Source organism: Gavialis gangeticus, unplaced genomic scaffold (assembly GCF_001723915.1).
Source record: "Gavialis gangeticus isolate Ggan-Ray unplaced genomic scaffold, GavGan_comp1, whole genome shotgun sequence".
Lineage (NCBI taxonomy): Eukaryota > Metazoa > Chordata > Crocodylia > Gavialidae > Gavialis > Gavialis gangeticus.
This window is the reverse complement of record NW_017729022.1, coordinates 149,095,604-149,121,360: the sequence shown is the minus strand read 5'-3', so window position 1 is coordinate 149,121,360 and position 25,757 is coordinate 149,095,604. Positions and strand designations below refer to the sequence as shown.

Sequence of the window (25,757 nt, the reverse complement as noted above, 5' to 3'; positions counted from 1 at the left end):
GACTTTTGGTGGCAAAGGTCAGGAGTTAGGGGGCAGGACTTTTGGTCACAAGATGGTGACCAGAGGGCGGGGCACCTGTCAAGAGGTGGGGCTACGCGTGCGGTCCTCAACAGTTTGCCAGAACTCGGTAAGCAGCCCTCTGCCTGAAATAATTGCCTACCCGTGCTTTAGGCTGTTTAAGTCCTCTTAAGTGGTAACTATCTGGTCTGATAACCTGTAATAGTTTTGAATACAGGATGGAGAGTTGGAAGGCTTGAACTGTAATGTTGAGCTCACTTGTCCCCCTAATCTGTGTCTCTTTCCGGGCCTAGTGGGAAAAGGCTTTAATAAAAAGGCATTTACCATGTATACCTAGTGTAGGTGGGATTTAGGACCTTTAGCAATACTTTTACAAAGTGTTCTGAAATGTTAAGCAGCAAAGAATAACTCCTGTATTGGGTTGGCTATGCACTGTTAAATGATGCAGTTAAATGAGGATAACTTTCTAGCCACATGTGCACATTTCTTTTTTTTTTTCTTTTTACCTATCTGAAAAATAATTAATGGATCCTGGCAGCCTAGATTATGTAAGATTTTGACCTGCTTTCAGCATAATGCTGACCATGAAGAGCTGCATAACTCATTATGTTTAAAAAAATGACCATGTCTGCGGATGCCCCCCTTTTAGTTCATATCTGTGCTTTTGCTTTGCAGAAGTCCCATGAACGTGGGGTTGAGAATAGTTTCTGGAAAGGTAACCTAAGAAAACTTCCCACCTAGGCAGGGAAAGCCCATTTCCTTTTGCAATCTTTTCAAATCTTGCACTAATGAGCATTGAAGAGACAGGGAGGCAGAACAAAGAGGAATTGAATTGAAGAGTGTCAAGAGGCCATCTAGTTTGCTACTTGCATATATAGAAGTTGGTGCAGAAAGGAGGCTCTTATTAGAAGTGAGCTTTCCAAAGCTCACTTTTCACTTTTCAGTATTTGTTACTACCCTGCATCACTTAACCAGTTCTGAGGGGCATATAAGAGGAACTAATTTAATTTACCATTACCACAGACAGGCCTTGAAGATCTATTGTCCATTGTTTCTCTGGAAGATCACTCTGTGTAGCAGGTAAAATAGTATCTCTTGAAGAAAATTTAGACTTTTCAGATGCATTCCACCATGTTGAAAGCTGGGTGCTTAGAGGGGTTGAGATGCTAGAAGCGGCAGCCAAAACATTGAGGATTAAAGCATACTGCTGCTTGCCTCAAATCCCAAAGCTATTAAGAGATGGAAGAAGCATGAACCATTGTGCTTCATGAAAATGGCATCTCTCCAAACGGCTGGGGCGAAAAGATGGGATGCATTGTGTTCCTATGAGATTAACAAACCTATTTCCTTTTAAATTGAGGGAAAAGGATCGAATTGTAAAACAGGACCCTGTAGGGAATAACTGGCTAACAGCCCCTTCTTTAAATTGAGGGTATTCTAGCTCAAGCATTTGATGGCAACTGCAGTACTGTTATAGGGGAGGAAAGTAGTCCCTTCAGATAAATAAGTCTTAGACTAATGGTTCTCAGTATTTTTAGATTAGAGGCACCCCTCCAGAACTTTATAAACTGAGCAGTACCTCATTAAAAAAATAACTCTGTTTATTGTTATATAAAAAATAAATCACTGTTTTAGACCATTAAGGGCAAGTAGGCCAGTTACTGTTCAGTTGTTAACATCAGTGTCATGTAAAGAGTGAACTGAAGCAAACTTCTTGAAGTGGAAGTCAGGGATCTTTCAAAATAGGTAGCAAAGGAAATAGGAAGTTCTGATAATAGTACCTAGTGTTGTCTTCGACTGTTTATGTCTGGGTCTTACCTGGGTCTAGGTACATATTTAATCTGTACTGTGCTGAGTACGTGGGGGCCTGAGGGCCCTGGACCCCTCGAGAAGAGGGCTGTCACCAGGGCCCCCCCTTGGAGTCACCAGGAACAGTGGCCACAAGCTGAGGGAGGATAGGTTTAGGTTACATATTAGGAAGAACTACTTCACTGTAAAGGTGGCCAGAGCCTGGAATAGGCTTCCTAGAGAGGTGGTGTTCTCACCTTCCTTGGAAATCTTCAAGAGGAGACTAGATAGGCACCTGGCTGGGGTCTTATGACCCCTTCCACCCCTAGTGCTCCTTCCTGCCCATGGCAGGGGGTTGGACTAGATGATCTGTCTAGGTCCCTTCCGACTCATCGATTCTATGATTCTGTGTCACCAGAAATGCATATAACTTTCCACATGTCCATCATCTTGCCCTCTCCCCCCCCACCATCCCACAAAAATTAAAAGTTGATGCCTATGCTTAGTTTACCTGCTGCATTGCACGTTGAAAAGTTTTTTGTGATCATTCATGTAGTCAGTAACACTGTCTTTATTTGTTGTGATTAAATTATAATTTGAATGGTTGCAAAAATGTAAATACTTATTTACCAATGTCAAGTGTTCACAGCTGGGTGTTGTATAGGCATGCAGCTGCAGCCCTGGGAAAATGTTGCTGTCACAGAACTATTAATGTCTGCAGATGTTAACAGTAAACCAGTAGTTGCATCTTACAATAATTCACAAGCGGTAAAATGTATATGTACTATACACAATATATATTTGATTTTAAAATACTGTGGATGTTTGTGTTTGATCCATTGAATCTCATAACATTTTTGTGTTTTGTATTGCATACGTTGAATAGGTGTTGCCAGCAGCTCCAATTTATGTTGCATCTTTTTTGGGAATGTTTCAATGTATTGACTTCCCATTTGGCATTCATTTTAACAGCTTTAAAGCAGGGTAGTGAGGAGGGGATCTGTTCTAAAATAGAATTTCCCAGTGACGTGACTCAGACTTCAGGCAACTTGTAGCAAACTGTCCAAATTTGAGGATTTTGGGGCAGGGGGTTGGACTTGATGATTTTCTGAGGTGCCTTCCAGCCTTAATAGCTATGAAATCTATGAATTAGCTGTTGGAAAACCACATTGAGTATGGATGTTGGAAACTTTTTCCATGTATTACATTTTAAGAAATTGGTACTTTTCAGAAGTTTGAAGTCTTATCCAAAGGATTTTTTTGCTCAGCCTTCTCCCCAACAATGTTGTGGTCAAATAGCTGAAGTTCACTTTATAACCTTTACCTACATGAAATTCTATTCATGTTCACAATTAATTAATTAATTGATAGCACCAAACATGACATAATAGAAGTGCACCTGATTTAGCTCTTGAGAAAGTGTATCAGATGACGTATACATAGAAACAATTTCTGGAATAAGTAGAGTCAGTAAAATAACGATTATCATCAACTTTTTCCTGGGAACTGCTGAATTGTATGTACACTGGTGCTATTTTGTCTCGAGTACACAAGAGTTCAACAGAATATTTAGAAAATATACAGGTTATTATAATAGCTTACTCTTTTGTTCTTTGACAGGAGTGCACCAGATGTTGTTGTTGACAGTGTTTATAACACCTCTTCATGATATCTACTCTGATTTCTCCAAGTTTCAGGAAATGATAGAAACAACTTTAGACATGAGTAAGGTATGGAACAGCTTATTGACTTAATGTGAAATTTCATGTTGAACTGTAGTGATCTGATCCAATTTGAATAAGAAACTTAATATTTGAGCCATATGTAAAAACAAACAAATCCAGACTTTTTGTTACAACAAAACGCTAGCATGTCAGGGTAGTCTCTTGGGCGTAGGTAGAATCTTATTTGAATTGGGGATGTGGGAGGAAAGTAAATTTAGATGAATTGTCTAGGTAGAAAAAGAGCATTCCTTATTATTAGTTTTAAATTTTAAAAACTAGGTGGTTTTCACAGGGGACTTTGAAAAGGATGGGAACTAGGTTCAGCACCTAAGTGTAGTTTTTATATTAGCTTACAAGAATAGTTCATTTCAGGTTCACTTACTGTCCTTTCTTGTAAAGACCTTAGAGCAGCTGTTGAGGCCCTCAAATTGCTCTGCAGCATAACTTGCTGCAGTTTTTCAAAGTGTACATAAATATTTTGCACAAGTACTTATTTTTCTCATCAGCTGTTTTGTGCAACAACCCATCTTGACACTGGAGTGGTCATGTCCTCCGAAGTATTCCGTAGTTTTGCCCAGCTAATAAGGATTCACTGCATTGTGAAGCTTTGAAAACCTTAAATTCATAGGCAGGTGACTTTTCATTTCGAAGTCAGAATAGAAGATGTGGCAAGAATTGCTTGGTGGTGGTTGTATTGACTTTTCCCAATTGAAACATTTGAATCATCTTTCTCTTCCTAAATTAAACACAGATTTATAAAGAGCTCTTGGGGAGCCAGCAGGAAACTGAGCTGTGGAAATGGAATGCACAAGTTTTAAGTAAAAGGTCTTTATTGTATGCACCTGAATGTACTTGCATTAAGACCTAAAGCTCTATAGCATTGGTTCTCCAACTTGAGCAGTAGCAAATGAATGCAACATACATTTTAAAAAATGAGGGAGGAATTTTAAAATCTCATTTAAAAATGTGCTCCTGCTGCTTTCACATAGTTGAGGATTTTTCCAAGGATAACTTCTCCAGAGTAGCACATCACTCAGTGTAACTCAGGTGGCAGTGGCCATGGCATGATAAAATTCAAGATCCTAAGAGAAGGAAGCAAGGAGAGAAGCAGAATAAGGACACTTTGGAAAAACAGAATTTAACAACCTTAGGGAACTGGTGAGCAAGATCCCCTAGGATGCAATTGTGAGGGGAAAAGGAGGCCCTCTTAAGGGTACAGGAGGAAGCTATCTCAATGCAACAGAAGGATGAGAAGTACAACAGGAGTCCAGCCTGACTAGACAGAAATCTCATCAATAAGCTTGTGGGGGGGCATGGTTTCCGCCACTGCTTGCATGCCAGGAGGGCAGGGGTGTGTGTGTGTGTGCGCGCCCCGGATCTGTACAGGTAGGTGGGCTGCATCCGGCACTGCGTGGCTCTTTCTGGTGGGGACTGAGCTCAGAACGGGCACCAGGAGCAGCTGCAGCCCAGTGGCAGAACTACCGAGAGGTTGGGGGAGAGCCATGGTCCCTGAGTGCCGCCCTGGCGTGGTGCGGATCGGGCCCTTCAGAGCCGGATGGAGAGGCTGCAGTGCCCCTTGTGTTTGGTGTGTAGCCCGCCTGGCAGGTTGTAAGTTTCTTTACCTGTTACAGCCGGAAATTTTGTCCATCGCCCCTCTCCCTGCGCAAATTTTCTTTACAGTGGTACCAATCTAATTTGGACCGATGTATCAGTGCACCTCCAGTCTCGTAGGCTTGCAGGGAGAAAATTAGGAAGGATGAGGTATGATTTGAGATGCAACTGGCAAGGAACTTAAAGGACAATAAAAAAGAATTCTATAGTTGCGTTGCAATAATTCTACAATTATGTTGCGAGGAAGAGGAAAACCAAAGAAACCATAGATCTCCCACTTAATGCCGCAGGCAATCTAGTTATGGATGAGGCAGAGAAGGCTGAAGTATTTAATGTAGGGCTGTCAGTTAATTGCAGTTAGCTTACGCAGTTAATGCAAGTACAAATTAACTCACAAATTTTTTTAGTTACGTTAATTGCGCATGTTGTTTTCCCCAGAAGGGTGGACCCAGAATTTGTGTGCACAGCCCTGATCCCGGCCCACCCTGAGCCTGCTTCAGATTCACTTGCCCCTGCTGAGCAGCAGCCAGGCAGAAGCTGCTGTTTGGCATGGGGAGAAAACGGCTCCTCACCCTCACCACTGCCGGAGCAGGTGCGGAGCAAGCTGGGGTCGGGGATGTTCATACAGGTTCCAGCTGCTCTGCTTCGCCTGGGGCAAGTCCAGAGTGGGATGGGGTGAGCTGGGGGTCAGGGCTGGGGCTGTGGGAGGGAGGAGCCACAGGGCACATGGGCTCCATGGTTTTGGGTGGGGGCTGCTGACTGTTGCTTAATTACGACTGATTGGGACTTTTTCTTTAATCTTGCAATTAATTGGGATTAATTTTTAAAATTGTTTGTCATCCCTAATTTAATGCCTTTTTTACTTCAGTCTTCACAAGTAGGGACGGCTACCAGCTGACTAGTGCGTTTGGTAGCAAAAATGGGGAAGATGTCAAACAGCCTAGGGTGAGGCTGGCCAACTTGCAACACATGTAAATGGCATGGGCAGTTTCTGTATGTGGCATGTGGCAGACCAGCAGGGCAGAAAACAGAGCAGCAGATTGGGAAAGGGCATTGGAGTGGCACACTTGCCACAGGGTTTGGCCTCCACTAGCCTAGGGTAATATTAGAACAGATTGGGTGTTATTTAGAAAAGTTAGATGCTTTCAAATAGGTAGGGCTGGATGGGATGCATCCTAGGGTACTGAAGGAATTGGCTGAAGTAATTTTGGAGCCATTGGCTATCTTCTTTGAGATCTTGCAGAGGTTAGGTCAAGTCCCAGGTGACTGGAAAAGGGCAAATATAGTGCTCATCTTTAAGAAAGGAAAAATGGAGGATCTGGGGAACTACAGACCAGTCAACCTGAACTCTGTGCCTTGAAAGAACATGTTGCAGGTCCTCAAAGAATGTATCGTGTAGCACCTAAGGGAGAGCAAAGTGATTGGACTAGCCAATGAGGATTTGCCAAGAGTAAGTCATGCCTGACTAACCTGATTTCACCTAGGATAAGGTGACTGGTTCTGTGGGTGGGGTGAGAGCAGTGTGTGTGATGTACCTTGATTTTTAGCAAGGGTTTCAATGCTGTCCCTCATGACTTTTTCATCAACAAACTAAGTGACTAAGTGAAAGTACTGTAAGGTAGATACAGGATCGCTGTGCTCAATGAGTAGTCATTAAGTAGGTTGGGAGGAGTATTAAGTGTGGTTCCCTCAGGGGTCTGCCCTGTGTCTGGTATTGTTTAATATCTACCGTAATGATTTGGATGGTGGGATTGAGTGCATGCTTAGCAAATTTGCGGATGATACCAAATTCAGTAGAGTTGCACACACTTTGGAAGGTAGATCTAAGATCCCAAATGAGCTGAATAGACTGGAACAATGGTCTGCAGTCAGCCAAATGAAATTCAGCAAGGACAAGTACAAAACACTTGGAATGAAATCAGTGCGTGCAGAAATACAGACTGGAAATGGCTGGTTAGGCTGTAGTACTGCAGAGAAGAACCTGGAGGTTACAGTAGACCAGTGGCTTTCAACCTTTTTTCATTTGTGGACCCCTAAAAAATTTTGAATGGATGTGCCAGACCCCTTTGGAAATTTTGAATGGAGGTGTGGATCCCTTTGAATTGTAACTGTGTGTATTTGCATACTTTTGATTTGATCATAATCATCTTTTGTGAACCCCTTGGACCTAGTTTGTGGATCCCCAGGGGTTTATGGACCACTGGTTGAAAACCACTACAGTAGACCATAAGCCAACATCATAGTGGGCACATCTACACAAGATGCTATTGCATAGTTGTTACTGCTCATTTACCTAGTACTTGTATTAGCCAGTAACCGGTGTTACTGCACAGTAGCACCAGTGAATGTTTTCTAGGTGATGCTACAGCACAGTAGCCTAATAATACTGCACAATAGTGTATTAGCACTGTCCATGCTGTGATGCGGTGCTGCGCAGTATTTTTCAGCTATTGTGCAGTCAGCGTCTCCTGTAGATGCACCCACTATGTTGTATCAACAGGTATGTCACTTGTAAATCAAGGGAAATGATTCTTCCACTCTGTTCAGCACTTCTGAGGCTTCACCTGGAGTACTGTGTCCAGTTTTGGGCCCCACAGTTCAAGAGGAATTTGCAGAGGATAGAAAGTTTCCAGCTGGGAGTGCAACAGAAGTTACTGGAGGCCTGCGGAAAGGCTAAAAGAATCAGAGTTATTTAGTCTGAAGAAGAGAAGACTGAGAAGAATTTGATAAGTCTTCAAATTCCTGAAGGACAGTTTATAGGGAGGCCCATGGCCTGTTTCTCTGTGGCTGAAGGGGAGAAGACTAGGAGAAGTGGCCTTAAATTGCAGCAGAGCAAGGTTTAGCTTGGAGATAGAGGAACTTTCAGACCGTAAGGGTGATCAAGCATGGGAACAGGCTACCTAGAGAAGTTGTGGACTCTACCTGTGGAAGTTTTCACGAGCAGCTTGGAGAGACATTTGGTTGGGATGGTTTAGTTAGGGCGAATCCTGCTGTGAGTAAGGGGCTGGAGTAGATGAGTGGTTCTCAACCTCTTTTGTACCAGCACCCATTTGTAAACATTGATGGCCTGTCCTTACCCATTAAATAGTTTAAGTAGAAAACAGGTCCCCAATCCTGCTGGTGCCCCTCATTCCCAACCCACTGCCCCCAGCCCCACAGTGTGTGGGGCAGTGGGTAGGTGTGTGGAGCCGGGGAGGGCATATGCCCCCCCAGATTTGTATGCCCACAGCAGACATGGGGCTGGAGCCTGGCTGGACTGGCACAGGCAGGAACCACCTCCATGGCTCAGCAGTGAGGACCCAGCGTGGGAGGGCAGAGCAGGGTGGTGAGACTTGTTGCCAGGACCCATGCGCCAGCTGTGCTGCCAGCAGTGTAATGGATGGGAGGGGGCCGTGCTGCCTTCACCTCCTTTCACCGAGAGTCATTAACGAGCTGGGCCCTGGCCTGGCTGATGCCGCTTCCTGCAGCCCCAGCTCTGCTCCGGGGTAGAGTCATAACCTGAGGGGAGTGGCAATGGCAGCAGCAGCTGGGCCGTGGCAGCAGGGTATTGCCACGGCCTGGTACATAAGCATCTGGTAGCAGGAGGAGGTGAGGGCTGTGGCTTCCCCATGTGGTACTCCTTGTGCTGCTGGCGGCACAGCAGCTGGAGCAGGGGTCCTGACAGTAGTGGCAGCAACGAGTCTCGTTGCCCTGCTCCACCCTCCTGTGCCGGGTCCTGCTCACTGGGCTGTGGCAATAGCTTCTGGTCATGTACCTTCGTTCCACTCCCCCAAGCACCCCCATGCAGGCAGGAACTGTGCCAGCCTGCAAGGGGAAACCCAGAGTTTCCCATGTTTTTCTCCTTTAAAGGAGAATCTGTTTTTAAAGTTTGATCCATTTTTAAAGTTTGTTCACAACCCTTTCATATATTCTTGTGATCCATGAATTGAGAAACAATGGACTAGATGACCTTGTGAGGTTCCTTCCAGCCCTACTTTCCTATGTTCATATTAAATAAACTACTCACATACTGTATATATAGTAAGCTACTGTGCTTTTTTTATAAAAAGGTGAGTGTATGTATAGTTCTGTTGCTACAGTATGTTAAACTGCCAGATTGATCTGCTAATTAATTTTTATTAAGTGACACCTAGATGTCCCAATGAAAATGAGAGCCCTAGAATTTATAATTTTATGCTAGTTGGAGATCATCTGTTTATGTAGTCGTATGTCTTATGTGGAAGAAATGGGACTCTTGTTTTCTTATCTAAACCAAAGGCTTGTCAGATAAGCCTTTACCTTTCAGGGCTCATCTCTTCAGATCTTTTTCCAGCTTTTTTTAGATAAGTGTTTTTACTGCACTTCTAACCAAAATAATTACTTGGATATTTTTAATGATGCCCTATAAAATGTGTCATGTTGGATATGTTTACAAGGCGGCGGAGTTGATTAAAATGGCTATTGATTAGCCAGCTGTGGATTTACTGAACAGTAAACTTTCCTCAGAATAAGCATTAAAATTTTAACCTCTTGGCTCTGCTAGATTCTTATAGGATTTAAATAAAATGTCCAACTCTTTAGCAGAGAATAGAGTACGATAAACTTACAAGTTGTCATAGCAACCAAATTGTATCAGAAATCCATTCAAAGTAAGCTTCCTAGGGTAGGGATCAAAGATCATTATTTGAAAACTGCCACATATTTGCAGTTCCATATAATTTAGTCATTTAACTAGCTGTAATAAATGTTAATAATGTTTTCCCTTCCTATCATTAGTTATCACTTTCCATAGACTTGATGTACGTGGTTTTGAATGTTCTGTGAAAGTATCTAGTGTGTGGTGCTGTATGGCAGGGTTCAGTCATAATTAGTTTACATATTCTTTGATTCTGCAAACACCTAAACACCTGTAAATTTATCCATCTGAATAGTTCCATTGCGAAGACTTCAGTGGGTCCACTCATTTGAGTATAAATGTATTCCTGTACTTAATTGCTTGCAAATTTAGGGTATTAGGTTGGTATTTATCCATCTGTTTAAATATTTTAATTTTATACCTTTTTAAATTAATTGGAGAGAAGTTCAGAAAAAATAGATGAAGGGCCAGATCCAAATTATCCTTCTAGGTGCATAAGCATTTTATCCACTAACATGTCACGGTTTCTAATGCTTAGGTCCTTTACCTCTGGAAGGTGATCAAAATAGAGAGGGTGAGATGTGTGGAGTTTTTGGGCAGTAAATGAGGAGATGTGAGTGCCCCCTAAGGGCGATTATGACCTCACTTGTTACACCTGATGGTAAGTGCTAGAGGTAGAGATGTGTCTGAACTCCTTTTCCTCAGAGTTCAGGCATTTGATTTGGGGCTACAAAGAAGGCGCATCTGGCACCGTGGACAGCCAGGCTGTTCAGAGTGGCGTGTGCCTACCTGAATCAGAACATCTTAAAGGACAGGCACATTAAGTGCAGAATAAAGCACAGCACTCCCCAAATCATTCTTAAATAAAGAGGGCCACGTCTTGCTCAGTAGTCTAGTAGAAAGGTCAGTTATATGGGGGACACCTGGATGCTAGACCCCCTTTAGCCGAGTGGGGGACAAACCCAAATTTCCCATCTTACAGAGTGATCTAACCACCAGGCTACAGGCTAGGCTGGGAAGAAGGTTTCCCTCCACTGCTTCCAATGAAATTGAACTTCTGGGCAGCTAAGAGTGGAAGAATCATGAGGCTAGGACAAGAGCAAGCGAGAGGGAGGGAGCACGATCCGTTAGCTGAATTAGGAGGGAACTTTCTTGGGGGAGGGGGCATTGGTCCAGCCATGCTTATGCTTTGCTTTTTCATGTGAGCAAAGTGTTTTATGCGTTTTCCACTGGAGTATCTGGAACAAGGGACCTTAGTGGTAATGTCACAAGTAACGAGTGACGGAAACGTGAGATGGTTCCTGCCATTGTGGATTAAGAGGGTTGACCGGTGCTGACCTTGTTTGGGTCAGGGTAGAAATATCTGCATTTTGAGATTAATCAGAGCCCCTTGGGTGAGTGAAATTTTGTCTTGCAGGTAAATTTACCTTACAGTAAATTTAGCAGCTTAGCAGAGTTCCTTTATGGGGAGAGGGCAGGGGTGATTAGGCTCAGGCAGTTGTTGAATTAGAGAATATGAAGTTTGGGTGAAGAGGGGAGCCGTGCAAGAGGGTAGGAATGTTTGATGCATGTTCTGCCCCTTGGATGCCACCCCTTGTTTTGCTAGGCCTTTTATAAGCACCCTGAGCAAGGACTTGGACTTGCAGAAGGGCCAGATTTAGCATCTGACATTACTGTTGACCTCTAGCTCATCACAGAGGTAGAGTCATCTTCTTCATCCTAAAATTGTACTTATTCCAGGTCTCAAACAGCTGTCTCCCAGAAGCCTGAGGTGGTAGCCTTGTCACACAAGTGACATGTTGCCCAGTGAGAGATGATTCTCAGGTGCTGCATAAAGCCGGCTACCCCGGTAGGTCCTGACCTACATGACTATTGCAGCAGACTATCTTGAAGGTAGTGCATGACTATTGCAGCAGATCTGCCTGTCAGCTGCTGTTCTTGGTCTTGGCTCTTTGTGGGTACTTCTAGAAACACCCTCACTGATACTGCTACACTGACATAACAGCTGCTTTTCAAAGTTTAGGACAAACCCTGGCAAGCCATTCTTCCTGCCATCCATTTCAAGAAAGGGCTTTTAAAATAAATTTTACCCTTATGGGGAAGTTTTCTCAGGAAATACTGGGTCTGAGTCCAGCACTGTCTTTCACAAGTTTGGTGTGTTCCCAACTGGCCATTAAAAATCCCACAAACCATTGTTTCAGGTGATGGTACCGGGAACTGTGTGTTAGGCACTTGGATAGTGATAAAGGCTGAAACTGCAACTTAAGCAGCATGCTCAGCATGGGTACGTTGTACTGCTGGTATTTTCCCATTTGTTTTCCTACCAAAGGTTTGGTTCTCTAGTGTAAGCACAGAGCTGGTAGAGTAAAGAATATTGATGCTGGGGTACTGGTGGACCGGTATGGGACTAGCAGCTTATATTGCGTGTACTGCATTGTGAAGCTTCATATGGGAACTTATTTTGGTGGCTATTTAGCCCTTTAAATTTGAAATAATACAGACTCTTAAATCTCTAGATTGCATTACCAGTTCCTACTATGAAGTCACTTTAAAATGGCCTAATATGACTACAGGGAACCCATGTATTGTACAGCTGTGCAGAAAAAAAGACGTGGATTTAAGTTGAGTGGAGGTCCTTTCTAGCCCTACCTTTTCCTGTGCTTATGTTGAACTGTGGGTTTTGGCTGATGTGTAGGAAAGTGCCTTTCCATAACCCTGTGGAGTATTCCTTTGTTAGAACTTTTGCAGAGAAGCAGAAGCTCCTTATTTTAGAAAACTTCCTGGTTTGTAACTCCTTCCCCAACCCCTCCCATACCCATTTGTTTGTCTCTAGCAGAGAGACAAATCTAGGATGTTATGCAGATTGAGAGTCATGTAACAGTCATTTCATCACACTTGGCATATTTGTCTGTTTGCTAGTACTAAGCTTTGTATATATTCAGATAAATCTGTCTATCTTGAAGGTAAATGGGTCTGTCAGATTGGTAATTTTTTGCCTGTATGAAGAATGATGTATTTGTATTAACAAACAGATGTTTGGGGGACTCGTTTGCTTTGTAGGTGAATTAGTCAAATTCCAATCAACCAAGGATATAATCTAAGATGTATATTAGTGAATGATGAAATGTACCACAAAAGATTAAACAAATTGAAGATTAAATAAATGAGTAACATCTCTAATTAGTGCATAATTTGTGTCCTAACACTTCTTGATTGCTCTTTATATTTATATTAATTGTTTCACTCTGTTTTCCAGGTGGAAAATCATGAATTCCTTGTAAAGCCTTCTTTTGATCCTAACCTGACAGAATTAAGAGAGAAGATGAACAAAATAGAGGAGTCCATGCAATCTTGTCTTAAGACAGCAGCTAGAGAGCTAGGTATGGTAGGGTAAGATTCTCTCTGGTATCTATTTCCTTTGTGAAGTGTTTTGAAATCTACTGATGAAAATTGATATGTAAAAGCTAGGTACTGGTATCTAAGGTGGTCGGTGGAGACTAACAATGATTTTAGGCCCAGATTATTTTTAACAAGGGTAATGTTCCACAGGTAACCAGACATAGCTCAGGAGACTGCCCAATTCATCTACCATTAATGTAACTCCTTCTAGCCATCTCAATTTCTTTTTAATTTAAATTTCATGAAAACATTAATCTTATCATGTCCATTCATTTAGGTGTCAGTTTTGGAATGGATAGTTTTCTGTGGTAAGAAGGTACACATCAATATATGGCTGAATTCCTTTGAAGCATACCTAAACATTTTACAGGCTAATATTTATTGTGTAATACAATCAATATGAGGTGGTGGATTTAGTCAGTAATAGTCACCTGCTTAATGAAAAAAGTAGCAGAGAAAATTGGCACTGGTTATAAAGTATATTAATGTTTGAGATGATGTTCAGTTTTTTTTCACAATATGGCTTTGCTCCCATGAGCCTGTCTCTCTATTTTGAAGGTTTCAAATGTACCCTACATAGATGGTATTCACTATTGCATGTGTGCATCTACAGGTGTGCATCCATGCTCTTCCTTGCAGTATGAAAAGCATGAAGAATTGTACCTGCCTGGTCAGCTACTTCAGTCTGTAGCTGAACTTGTTGTGTTCAAAAGATAGCACGTAACTTATCTTTAGGGACCTACCTAAATTGTGACTGAAGTTAGCGATGCCTTTAGTTTCACTTTGTTGCCCCCCTTCCCCCACTGAAGGCAATTCACAGAAGTTTAGGGCTGGAAAAGACCTGGTGAGATCATTGGGTCCAGCCCCCCCTGCTCTGGGCAGGAAAGACTGCTGGGGTCAAATAATCCCAGCAAGGTGTGCATCCAAACTTAATTAATACCGTGGTTTCTGCCTCTTGGCTGCTGGGGGAGTGGGCAGTGAAAAGGGTGAGCTCTTCGGGTGAGATTTTAAAGGTACTGCCACAATTTAGGTAGGTACCTCCTTTGGCTTCTTTGAACTGATAATAATTAAACATGTCCCCAAAAACCCCCTTCATGGGACACTTTGTTCTGCTGCCCAATATAATTTAAAGTGGCAAGTAAATTAACAATGTTCAGACAATGGAAATTAATAAATATAGATAACACAGTGATACGTTTCTAATGGTGCACTCATTCTTTTCCTCCTCTCCCACCTTCCCTCTATCCAAAGGGTTGGAGGCTAGTAAGAGCATCAAACTGGAGTCTAGTGCACAGTTAGGGCATCACTTCCGAATTACCTGCAAAGAAGAGAAGGTCCTCCGGAACAACGCAAAATATAAAATCTTAGACACACAGAAGAATGGTGTGAAATTCACTAACAGGTATTTGAAGTGTCAGCTATTTCTCAGGTCTGTTAGGACAGACCTGATAAATATCCTTTTTGGTTGTTTTTGCCATAAAAATACTGGTGCCATATTTAGGTGTTGAAGTGCTTGCTTTTTTTCTGCCTGTTTTATTTGCAAAATGAAACATTAAGTGAGATTGCTAAGCGGGGAAAAAAGCAGTAATGCGTGCAAACTGACACAACCACACTTCCAGCCGCCCCATTTATACCAACTACTTTGGCTGCTTTGATTTTGGTAAGTGTCTGTGCTTAGCCTGCAGCCATCAGTGTGTTTCTTGCCTTCATTGTAGCAGTGAGTGTATTTCTGCAGGCTGCTGTACAAAACAGCCATTTATACTTGTTCCTGAACAGAACGTAGCTGACTGTCGGTAATCTGTTTCTTAGTACACTTGGCTGAATAAATTTTCTATTTGTGCATATTAGTTATGATGTGACTGTGTACCTGTGGCTGTTGATGATTTACATTTAAAGTTATAAGCTGTTGCCTGATCTGCTTTATTCTTCATGCTGTTACAAGTATTCTTTTAGTTTACTTAAGGAGCAAAATGCTTGGAGCAATAGTGTGCAGCAGGTCAAGTCTGAGATAAAAGCTCTTTCTCCTTTGGACAAAGTGTCAAGTGGTGCGAGGTTGATTATGATATGCTTTTCCTGGTTAGTGAAATGGGTCTTAACTGATAGATCTGTATAAGAACTTTGCACCCAGTGCAAGCCGGTTTCAAGCTAATGCTATTAGTATCTGTTAGTCACTCGCTTTCAGGAGCAATAAATTCTCTGCTTTGAAAAGAGGCATGAGCCTACTGGCTAAGTATACTTTTGCACTAGTTTTTTTAGTTATAGTCTAGATAGGCCTACAAGGTCTGTTGAAGTACGTTGGGCAAGGTATGTTGGCTCCTATAAGCAGTTGCATGCAAGTGCTTCTGACTTCCCAGCCTGAGTGACCACAGCTTTGGTTCAAAGCAGGGTTTGAACTCATACCTCTGGACCGGTTGTGAGGTGCCTTAACTGCTCATTCCTACTGCAGCCCTTCTAATTTGTTTAAATGACCAAAATCAAAAGACTGAGGACAGGAACATTTGTTGAGTTGCAAAGAGAATAATGTTCTTCAAAGCAACCATGAAACATATAAAGCATCTCCCCCTTGTGTGAAGACTTTTTACTTCGTAGATCTAAGCTGATGTTTGGATTTAGGCTCTTTCACAGAACAAGTGAAATATATTTTAGTGAATAATTATTTCTAAGGAGTTTGCCCAAGAATCACTTACCAAAACTGATTTTGTGATTTGGTTTGGATAAAGCCACTCAAAGCAGACTGGGCGCCAGACCTCGGGCTGAACTTCTCAAATAGTAGAACTGGCACAAATCACAGTGCAGCCTTTCGTGTGTGGTCTCATTAAGTCTAACCTGGAGGCGAAAGATAAAAGGATAGTTGAAGAGTTTGTTTAAACAGTCTCTTTGAACATGAAGCATTAAATCAACCTTATTTGAAAACTGAAATGTTGCTAAGGTGCAGTTACTTAAGATCCTCCAAATAGAAAACTGAATGTTGGTATAAATGCTTTCTTTAAAGGAGTCCATAGTCCTGTTGTGACCCCTCTATGACACTGGGCAAATCAATAACTTGCTCGGTGTTTGGTTTTCCTTCCATCAGATCTTCCACACATCACAGTATGTGGTAGGTTAGCCATGAGTCCCACTTTCATTCAGTCCTTTAAAAGAAAATCCAGTTGCCACACTTTGCAGCTATAGCAAACATATAGACTGCAGGACTTCAAGAATAGTTTTATAGTGATGTAACTCGTAGTTTTCAGGGTCACAGTAAGGATCTTCAGCTGGAAAACAGAATAAGCCATTTGTTCATGCCAGCTTATCTGTGCCACATCTTGATGCTTAAATTGAAGTCCCCTGAGCAAATACCTGATGATATTTTGGAATGATGATAGCTTGTCACAAAGCAAAAAGACAAAAATGAGCAAAGAATAGTAGAAATTGAGAACATCACAGGTTGTAAACATTATGATTTTTTTCACAGTAAATTGAGCTCCTTCAATGAAGAATACTTAAAATACAAAGAGGAGTATGAAGAGGCCCAGGATGCCATTGTTAAAGAAATCATCAACATTGCTTCAGGTAATAGGGCAGTGCTAACGCACAAAACATTGGAGAGCTGCTATAGCTCTTTTCTTGGTTGCCATGTATGTGATGGGTCACTGTCAGTGGTTCATTTTGATATCCTCCATGTTGTGGTAGTGTTGGGGTGATGTAATTGTGATGGTCCATTAGGGCTACAGCATCACCTCAACACTATTATATCTAGGATGTGCAGTTGGTGTCATCACAGATCCCTGTTGCTTCCAAACTGTTCTTGAAAACATATTCATCTGTTCAGCTATTTACGCAACATGCTAAATATTTTGTTCCGCCGTATGTTTTAGCACTGGTTACCTGCACTCATCTCCATTATCTGTGTTGATCCTTGTAAAGGATAAATAGAAGGGGCCAGTAGATAAAAATCATTGTTCTTTTCATGGAACAGAGAGGTATTACTAGAAATGAGCTACTGCATCAGGCGTTTCTGTTTGTTCAGTCAGCTTAAAGATACTCTGCTAATAGATCATCTTAATAATGGGATGACTTTTTCACAAATAATAATAGAGAATTTCTGCATGAAGAGTTCTGTAATATTTTAGCTTATCCAGAGTTGCAGTTTCATTCAAAGCAATCACTACATCTTTGAGGGGAAAATTTGAAGGGCTTAGTAAGCATAAACCTGCAGACAATAACGTAAAGTTAAAAAATTGTTTTCTTAAACCTATATGATTAGCTAATATAGCTTGGGAAAAACTGGGAATTGGGTATCTTTTAGCCAAAGAATACTGAAGAAAATATTAGAAAAACAGGGTATCAGTGTTCTGTGCCTTCGTGAATACTTTTTATGCTGTAAGTCTAGTAAATGAGTTCTATTAATTCTGTCAAGCACTGTTTTTGAGAGCTAGCTGTGATGATTTTTCTGGGCATACAGGCTAGGGACAGAAGTTACACATAAACCAATTTAAATGATCAGGAACTGGGTGAAACCTGTAACAGAATAGAAGTTCAGTGCACTTAAACTGCTTTCAAATTGGTTGAAACTGGTTTAAGATAAACCTGGTTTGAAGTAGTATATATCAGACTGAACTGATTTAGGACAAACCGGTTTATGCAACTTCTGGCCCAGGTCCCCTTCCAATTCAAGTTAAGTTGCAGCCCTTCAGCCTCCCAAGATGCCATGCAGCCCTGGGCTGTGCTGTCTGCTCCAGCAGAGCAGGGCTGGCCATGCCTCTAGCTGTCAAGGGGGGCTTTTCCTTCCCCCGCAGCCAGGAGCCAGGGCAATTCCTCCAGTCCCACCCCCTCCCTGGCTGGAGGGATTGGCCTGGCTCAGCACCGTGCCTAGACTCCTGACAGCCCTGGGTGACTTTTTAGTCCTGGGCCCCTCTTTGCCAGAGATAATGATGATAATAATTTAAAAATTAACATTTTCGGGCCCCCTTTCTGTCCGGGCCCTGGGCAGCTGCTGGGTTTCCCATGCCTGTGTCTGGCCTTGGCCTGGCTTGGGTGGGGGGAGTAAAGCCCCCAGTGTGAGTTTCTTCTCTCCCCCTCCCCAGCCCCTGTTGCTGGGCACAGCCCAGTGGGGTCAAGAGCCAGGCAAGAGGTGGGGGGCAGCCTTTTTCCACCCCTCCTCCCTCCTCAGCTGGCCTGCTGGCTAAAGTGGGCATGTGGCTAGGTGATCAGTCCGGCTCCTGGCTTCCAGCTGAGGCAGGAAGAGTAAAGCCCCCATGGTGGATTCCCTGCCCCCATCTGCACTAGGCATAGCCTGGCTGAGGATCTGGAGCTGGGGAGTGGGGGTGGGGTGGGTTTCTCCCCCACTTCCTCCTCAGCTGGCCTGCCAGCCAAGGAGGGGGCACAGTTAGGGGACTTGCCTGGCTGCAGGTGGGTGGCATGGAAGGAAAAATGCCCCACTGGGGGCTTCCCCCTGCATCAGGGAGACCCTGACTGGTGGTCTGGTGGGGGGAGGGGTGGGGTTCCACTCATGCATGCCCCATAGCCTTCCTGGGGCTAAAGACAGGGTCTGGCTATGGGACTTGCCAGTAGCCAGACCCTGAGCATGGAGTCAGGGAGAGAGAGAAACTTCACTCGGGGCTCCAGCTCTGGGCATGGAGGTTGGGGGAGAGAGAAGCTCCTCACTGGGGGCTTCCTCTCTACTCCTTTCTCTTGTGCCAGAGGTGAGGGGTTCTCCTCCCCCCCACGTGCTCCCCAGCAGCTGGAGGCTGAGGAGAGGGCTTCATTAGGGGAATCGTCAGCTCCAGGCTCTCTGTGGCCATCAGGCTGGGAGGCATGCTCTAATGCCCCCAGGTGCTGGTATGGCCACTGCAAGAGTTTGGATGCCTTTCCGGTTTGAAAAGTGAACATGAGTTCACTTATTTATCAGTTTAATCTAGGCAGTTTAGAGAAACCTGCAAAGATTGAATCGATTCAGCCTCAAGCTGTTTGACTGTCTGTACTTAGCCAGAAATTTCTCTCTGTTCTGTACCCAGCTGTGCAGCAGCACGACAATGCTGTGAGTTAAAACTTTGCACAGCAAGATGCTTCTGAAATCCCAGCAAAATTGCCCAACAGCGTTTTCTGAAATGAACTTTCTGCAGTACACTAATCACTTCTTCTGACATGTTATACTACTTGCAGTGTTAAAGTAATTATAGTTCTGTGGCTTAATCACTACAGATTCTAGTACTGTTAACACAGTGCATAAAATTTAAATCATTGTGCAGTATGTGCTCTCAGTGGCTCTTGCCTTCCTTGTGTGTCCAAATGAAGAGTCACTATGCAAAGGAAGAGATTTCTAGTTATTCTGTTCTGTACATTTGTATTCCATATTTAAATAAGCTTTCCTTTTTCCTCCCAAGTCAGTTGGGAGCAATTGGTATGTATATGGTGCTTCCCCTTCAAAGAATGAGAGCAGCACCCTTCTGTAGTCACACACAGAAGTCGCACGATAATTTCTTGACTTCTCCTGTGGCGTGTGGGTTGTCACTAATTTATCAATATCTTTTGCACATGATGCTGTTGTATTTCACGTGAGTGAGAGATGTGAGTACAGTGCATTCTGATTTATTTGTAGAAACCAGTCATACTCTCAGTATGTTTAATACATTAAGTTTTGCCTTTTTTTCCATAGGTTATGCAGAGCCAATACAGACAATGAATGATGTGATAGCTCAGTTAGATGCTGTTGTCAGTTTTGCTCATGTATCAAGTGGAGCCCCTGTGCCATACGTCCGCCCAGTCATTTTGGAGAAGGGACAAGGACAGATTGTGTTGAAAGGTTCCAGACACCCTTGCATCGAAGTGCAAGATGATGTAGCATTCATTCCCAATGATGTCACCTTTGAGAAGGGCAAGCAGATGTTTCATATTATTACTGGTAAATGTATATGCAATATTTTTTTTTCAGATTTTGTTTTCAAATGTTTCAAATGGCATTTCTTAAGTTTTACTTGTGAGACATGCTACAAAAGAAAAAAGTCAAACTGCTGAGTCTTTAATAGGTAAAAGGAAGGGAAAAGCAGTTATTAATTTACTCATACCTGCATTGGCATTTGGGGGTAGTTCTTATGTCTGGCTTTTGTAATCTGTTATACTTCATGTGTTTTATAAAACAAAGGGTGACAGTTATGCCTGTTTATTAAGCATTTCCATTCATGCTGGGTGCTCTGGTAATCCAGCATGCATACATTTCCATATGATTGTTCATACAGACTTGTAAACAGATACTAAACCCTACATTCATGTGTGACACCATTTAAGCCTGTTGAAGTTGCTTAACTAGTTAGGTGTAGGGAAATCTTGACCCGTTTAGGTCCTTTAGAAAATTCCATTAGCTACCTCTGTATTTTTAGGTGCTGACTTGTAAGTACTTTTGTTTTAGGACATATTGGGGTAGATTTTTGATGGCCAATTCACCAACTGCAGCTACTTTTTCCTTTGTTTTTTCAGTTTTAAATGCAAAATATGTTCTGATAAACACAGCTTGTTCTTGTACATCCAGCCCAATTAAGCTGGTTATATTGAAATAACGCACCTTTTAAATTGAATTCTAATTTCCACCCAAATGCAGCTTGACACAAATCATGAGCAAAATAATAACAGCAATCTATTGTACAAGAATGTGAATAAATGGATGCTAAGCTGCATAATTTCTTAAATGTGTCCAGATACAATGGTTAGCAAACAGAGTACAAGATTTAGTACAGGTTGCATTTGGCTGCTAAGCAGTGTCTTTCACTGGATGCTGCTTTAGGAAAAATACAAAAATCAGTTATTTAAATCCAGGTTTCTTTCTTACGCTGGTTTCAGTGGGGGGAACTTGAATCACTTATTTCAGTCAGTCTACCCTTTCTGTAAATAAGGCTCTTTATATAGAGCAGATTGTCAGTAGCTGCTCTTCTAGGTTAAAATAAACTGCATTAATTGCTTAAAGGAAATGCTGTCATGATGGATGGGTATAAAATTAGAGCCTATGAGCTTTGCTTTGATTTTCTGGTATGAACATGCACTTCTGATTGCTCATATTTTTGAGACGAAAACTACTCTCCTTTCAGAAGAACTGTATTTGGGAATGGGAACTATCATCAAATGCATCCAAGCATCCATTTGTTCCAGCAGAGCTAAAGGTCTTTCCCCTAGTAGTAGCAAGAAAATGTTTTCAGCTGTGCTTTAAGTTCAGTTTGGTCTTGGATTTGTTAACCTTAAAGCTATAAATCATATTAAACAGAGAGGAAGCTGTATTCCTTAATATCTTTGTAAAATTAATTCCTTAGGACCTAACATGGGAGGGAAATCTACATACATTCGCCAGGCTGGAGTGATAGTTCTTATGGCCCAAATTGGATGCTTTGTACCATGTGACTCGGCAGAAGTGACTATTGTGGATTGTATCCTGGCTCGGGTAGGAGCAGGAGACAGTCAATTAAAAGGAGTCTCTACTTTCATGGCAGAGATGTTAGAAACTGCTTCAATTCTTAGGTAAGAGGTATACCTGCTTTGTTTTCTTAAAAATCGGTAGGATACATTCTAAATATGATGTATAAAGTTAAAGTGACCTTTGCAAGTTCTTTATATTCTACTGCCTTTGATTACTTAAGGCACTGCCTCTTAAACTAGGGATTGTTACCCCAGGGATTGCAAGATCCTTTCAGCTGAGATGCAAATAATTGCCAACTTTTTAGTTATGTTAAGTAATCATGGGGTTGTGAAATAATCTCTTGTTATTGGGAAGGTGTTTCAAGTTCAAGTAAATTTTGAGAATCCTGACCAAAAATGTGCAGTGTAACACTGCCAGGCTGTCCTCTTGAGTACCAGTTTTTACTTAACATTGATTTTGTTTTCCTTCACACGTTGTCATGCCAGCACAATAATTGGGCAAAATATAAATTTGGGGTCTGTGTATATTAGTTTAACTGTATTTAGTGTTAAAACTTTGAATTTCAGAGTTGTGTCATTTAATTTGAATTTCAGAGTTTGTGCTATTTAAACTTGGAAAAGTGATTATTTTTTTTTCCCCTTGTTTTAGGACTGCCACAGAAAATTCTCTGATAATCATTGATGAGCTGGGAAGAGGAACTTCAACATATGATGGATTTGGGCTGGCCTGGGCAATTTCAGAATACATTGCAAGCAAAATTCATGCCTTCTGCATGTTTGCCACACATTTTCATGAACTGACAGCACTTGCTGGCCAAGTGCCAACTGTCAATAATCTGCATGTCACAGCACTTACTACTGACGACACACTGACTATGCTTTACCGTGTCAAAAAAGGTGAGATCTAAATGCTGAGCTAGGTAAAAATGTGTCCGATGCCAAGAGAGAAGAGATTAAATCTTCCTTTTTCTGAGGTTTGGTGCAGGTGGGAGTCTACATTTTATAAGATCATCCTACTTCTATAACAAGAGTGGGCAATTATTTGAGCAGGAGGGCCATTTAGGGAATGTTGGTGAGCTTTTCCAGGCCAGGTCAGCAACCCTGCCTCCCCCTCCATCCCACCCTGGCCTGCAACAGCTCACCAAAACTCCCTAGTGGCTCTGCCCTGGGGCCCGGCCCCATGCTGTCACTGCCCAGTGATCCTGGGGTCTCCATGGAGATTGACCCATGTAGGCAGGATACACTCAGTTGGGTGGATGGGATGGAGCTGTGGGTGGGCAGGGAGCAGTGTCTGGAAGTGGGGTGGACAGGTGGGGTTGGGATTGCAGAGCTGTAACAGCACAGGTTTGGGGCCTGAGGCAGAGCTATGATCTGCTCCTGGCAAGCCCTGCCTGTGCACCTGGCTGCTAATCGCACTGGGTAGGAGGAGTTGGTGTAAGATGGCTGAGAGCTGGAGCCCCATGCGCTGGGGCAGGAGCCCTTTGGCTGCAGCTTCCCTCCCTGCCTGGCTGGGTGGTACCTGACGTGTGTCCCCAGGGCTGTTGCTGCTTCCATGTGCTGCCTGCTGTCTGGGGTGGTGCAGGAGGAGGAGCTGCTGAAGACAGTGAGAGCTGAGCAGTACCTGGGTGATGGGAGCAGCCTCACTGGGAAGCTGTGCACACCGGCCAGGGCTAGAACGTCAGGCAGGAGCGTGGCACAGGCAGGAGCAGGCGGGGCTCAGCCCCATGCCAAGTGTTGTGTGGGTGGCTGCAGGCTGGATAGAGTCAATTGGAAAATGCCCCCAATGGGCTGGATCCAATCAGTTGGCAGGCTGGATTCAGCCCATGGGCCGTATTTTGCTCACCTCTGTTCTATAACGTAAATTGGTGCCCATTTTTAATCCTGCTTTTTTTTCTTAAAGCTTGGTTTATGAAAAGAAATTCTTCCAAAATAATTTCACTGTTCTCCACATTTCAAATTAAACCTATCTTTACCTTACCAAATATTTCAGACCTTTTAACTTTGTTTCAAAGGAGATTATTTCAACGTGAGAGATTAGAGATCGACAGAACAGTTCAATTAAGATGGAAAAAAAATGAAAGAGTAAATTTATGGGTATAGGCATCTTGAGGCTTTTATTTATTTATTTTTTCAGTGATTAGGAAATAGAACTTTATAAAGAGACATGGGCCATTTTTACATATATAGGCGCCGCAGCACCGCATGCTTTGAAAAGCGCCTGGCACTGTGACACTTGCAGTTGTATAAGTGGCAAAATGCTGAGAAAATGTCAGTGGCGCGCTTTTGAACTAAAACACATAGGAAAGTACTTTAGTTCAGAAGCTCACTGCCACCATTTTCTGCACGCTGACGCGCATTTCACTACTTATATAACTGCCTGTGACACAACACAGTGCGCATTAGCTCATGCATGGATCTCTAGTGGATCTCCGGCGTGTCACAGGACCAAAATGTATGTGTATAAATGCCCAGTATCACTGAAGGCATCACAGCAAGCCTGGTTTAGCAAGGCTGCTTTGCCCCCCACTCCCTCTCCTCCCCATTCTCAAGGGCACATTAGTGAAGCAACCAGTATTCTCATACATTACCATGCTTGAAATTAATTATAGGCATATTTGGTTGGAACTGCCAATACCTGTTATTGGATCAGATGATAAATTTTGGCTTTAAAAGGGTGCAAGCTGAACAACTTTTGAAGTATAATCTGGCAATAAACTCTGTAGTGTTTAAAGCACTGTTGTAGCACCACTACAACCATGTCTCTTGCTTTTTTTAAATCAAGGTCAACAAGGTCTTTTTAAAAAAATGTTAAAGCTATATTAGCTTACTGCATTTTCATTCAGGATTTCTCACTTTCCTTTTTTTTTTTCCTTTTTTAAATTTCTTTCTTTGGAAGACTAATTAATGAACTTTTTTTAGCTTTGTAAAAGAATAGCGTAGATCGTTGGGGCTGAACCTTTTCCTTTGGCAGGCTGGATAGGCAGTGCCTGGTCCATCCACAGGCCAGATGTGGCCAGTGGCCCTGATCTGGTGCCCAGGGCAGGCATGACAGTGTCCCATCTATCTGAGAGGGGCAGGGGACATCGCCCAACCCTGTTTCAACCCCACAGGGAGAACTGGGCATGGCCCAGCTCCAACCCAGCAGTGTGGGGAGAATAGGGTGTGGCCTGGTGCTGATTCAGCTGAGCGGGAGGAAGGGTGTGGGGCTCCATCCCAACTTGGTGGTGCAGAGAGAAGGGTGTGCAGACAACCTGGATCTAGCTGTGTTGGCAGAGGGGCTATGGGAATTTGGTGGTGGGAGAGGGTGGCCACTGTTCCCCCACCACCAAATTTCCCAACCTGTGGCAGGCCCCATGTGTCGGATGCAATGGCTCCATAGACTACATTTGCCCTGCAGGCCAGAGGTTGAGCACCCGTGGAACAGATGGTGTAAAAATAGATAGAAACATAAGAATTCCTGTACTGTATCAGATCAATAGCCAATAACTTGTTTCCAACAGAGCCAGTATCACAGGTGCTTCAAACATGTTATAAAACAGTCATAAGTTGCTTAATATGTTGCCTAAGGGAGGAAGTGTTTCTTTCTCTGGCTGAGAAATCAATGGGTGTCTTGCCTCCTGAAGCCTGGGGAACATTGGTCCTAAAAAAATTGTGTTCTGTTAAGGCTGAGACTAAACCATCCATTAACAGGTTTGTAAGTCCTTCTTGATTTTTACTAAGATTGTTGCCCCCATATAAAATTTTACCATCAATGTACGTGACACATTTTTAAATACATTGCTTTCTTTTTCTTAGTGCAGCTTAATATCTTTGATTTTTACTGCCTCTGCATGTAAAATGGAAGTTCTCTTGCAGTTGTTCACTATGACACTCTTTTTTTCTTCTTGACTTTAGTATTTAACTTAGAACCCATGTAGGTTCAAATTATTCCTTCCAGAACTTTTATTCTAAAATTAACTCCTCATTGTGTTGTGTTGTCCACCTGCTTTTGAAGTAGGGGTGCACTGATAGGGATTTTGGGGGTTGATACTGATAGCTGAAATTTAAGGAGGCATATTGGCTCATACTGATCTGATATTGGACACAGCTGCCTCCAGCTGATAAGTCTGGTGTGGTGGAAGGGGAGGGGGGAGGGAGAGGGCAGATCAACGCTCCCCCCATGGTGAGGGATAGGGGAGGGCCAGAGGCAGGTGCTGCCCAGGCGGGGGGGGCGCGGGGTG

The 25,757-nt window shown here is 42.9% G+C and overlaps 1 protein-coding gene across 1 annotated transcript in view; it reads left to right on the top strand.

The window, feature by feature from the left end:
• Positions 1-25,757, top strand: part of MSH2 (mutS homolog 2) — a 90,780-nt gene that overhangs the window by 59,190 nt on the left and 5,833 nt on the right. The window contains exons 8-14 of the mRNA XM_019516310.1: positions 3,427-3,536; positions 13,013-13,136; positions 14,407-14,557; positions 16,610-16,707; positions 19,793-20,038; positions 21,435-21,639; positions 22,187-22,434. Coding sequence (XP_019371855.1) covers positions 3,427-3,536; positions 13,013-13,136; positions 14,407-14,557; positions 16,610-16,707; positions 19,793-20,038; positions 21,435-21,639; positions 22,187-22,434 — 1,182 coding nt within the window. The remainder of the gene's footprint in view (positions 1-3,426; positions 3,537-13,012; positions 13,137-14,406; positions 14,558-16,609; positions 16,708-19,792; positions 20,039-21,434; positions 21,640-22,186; positions 22,435-25,757) is intronic.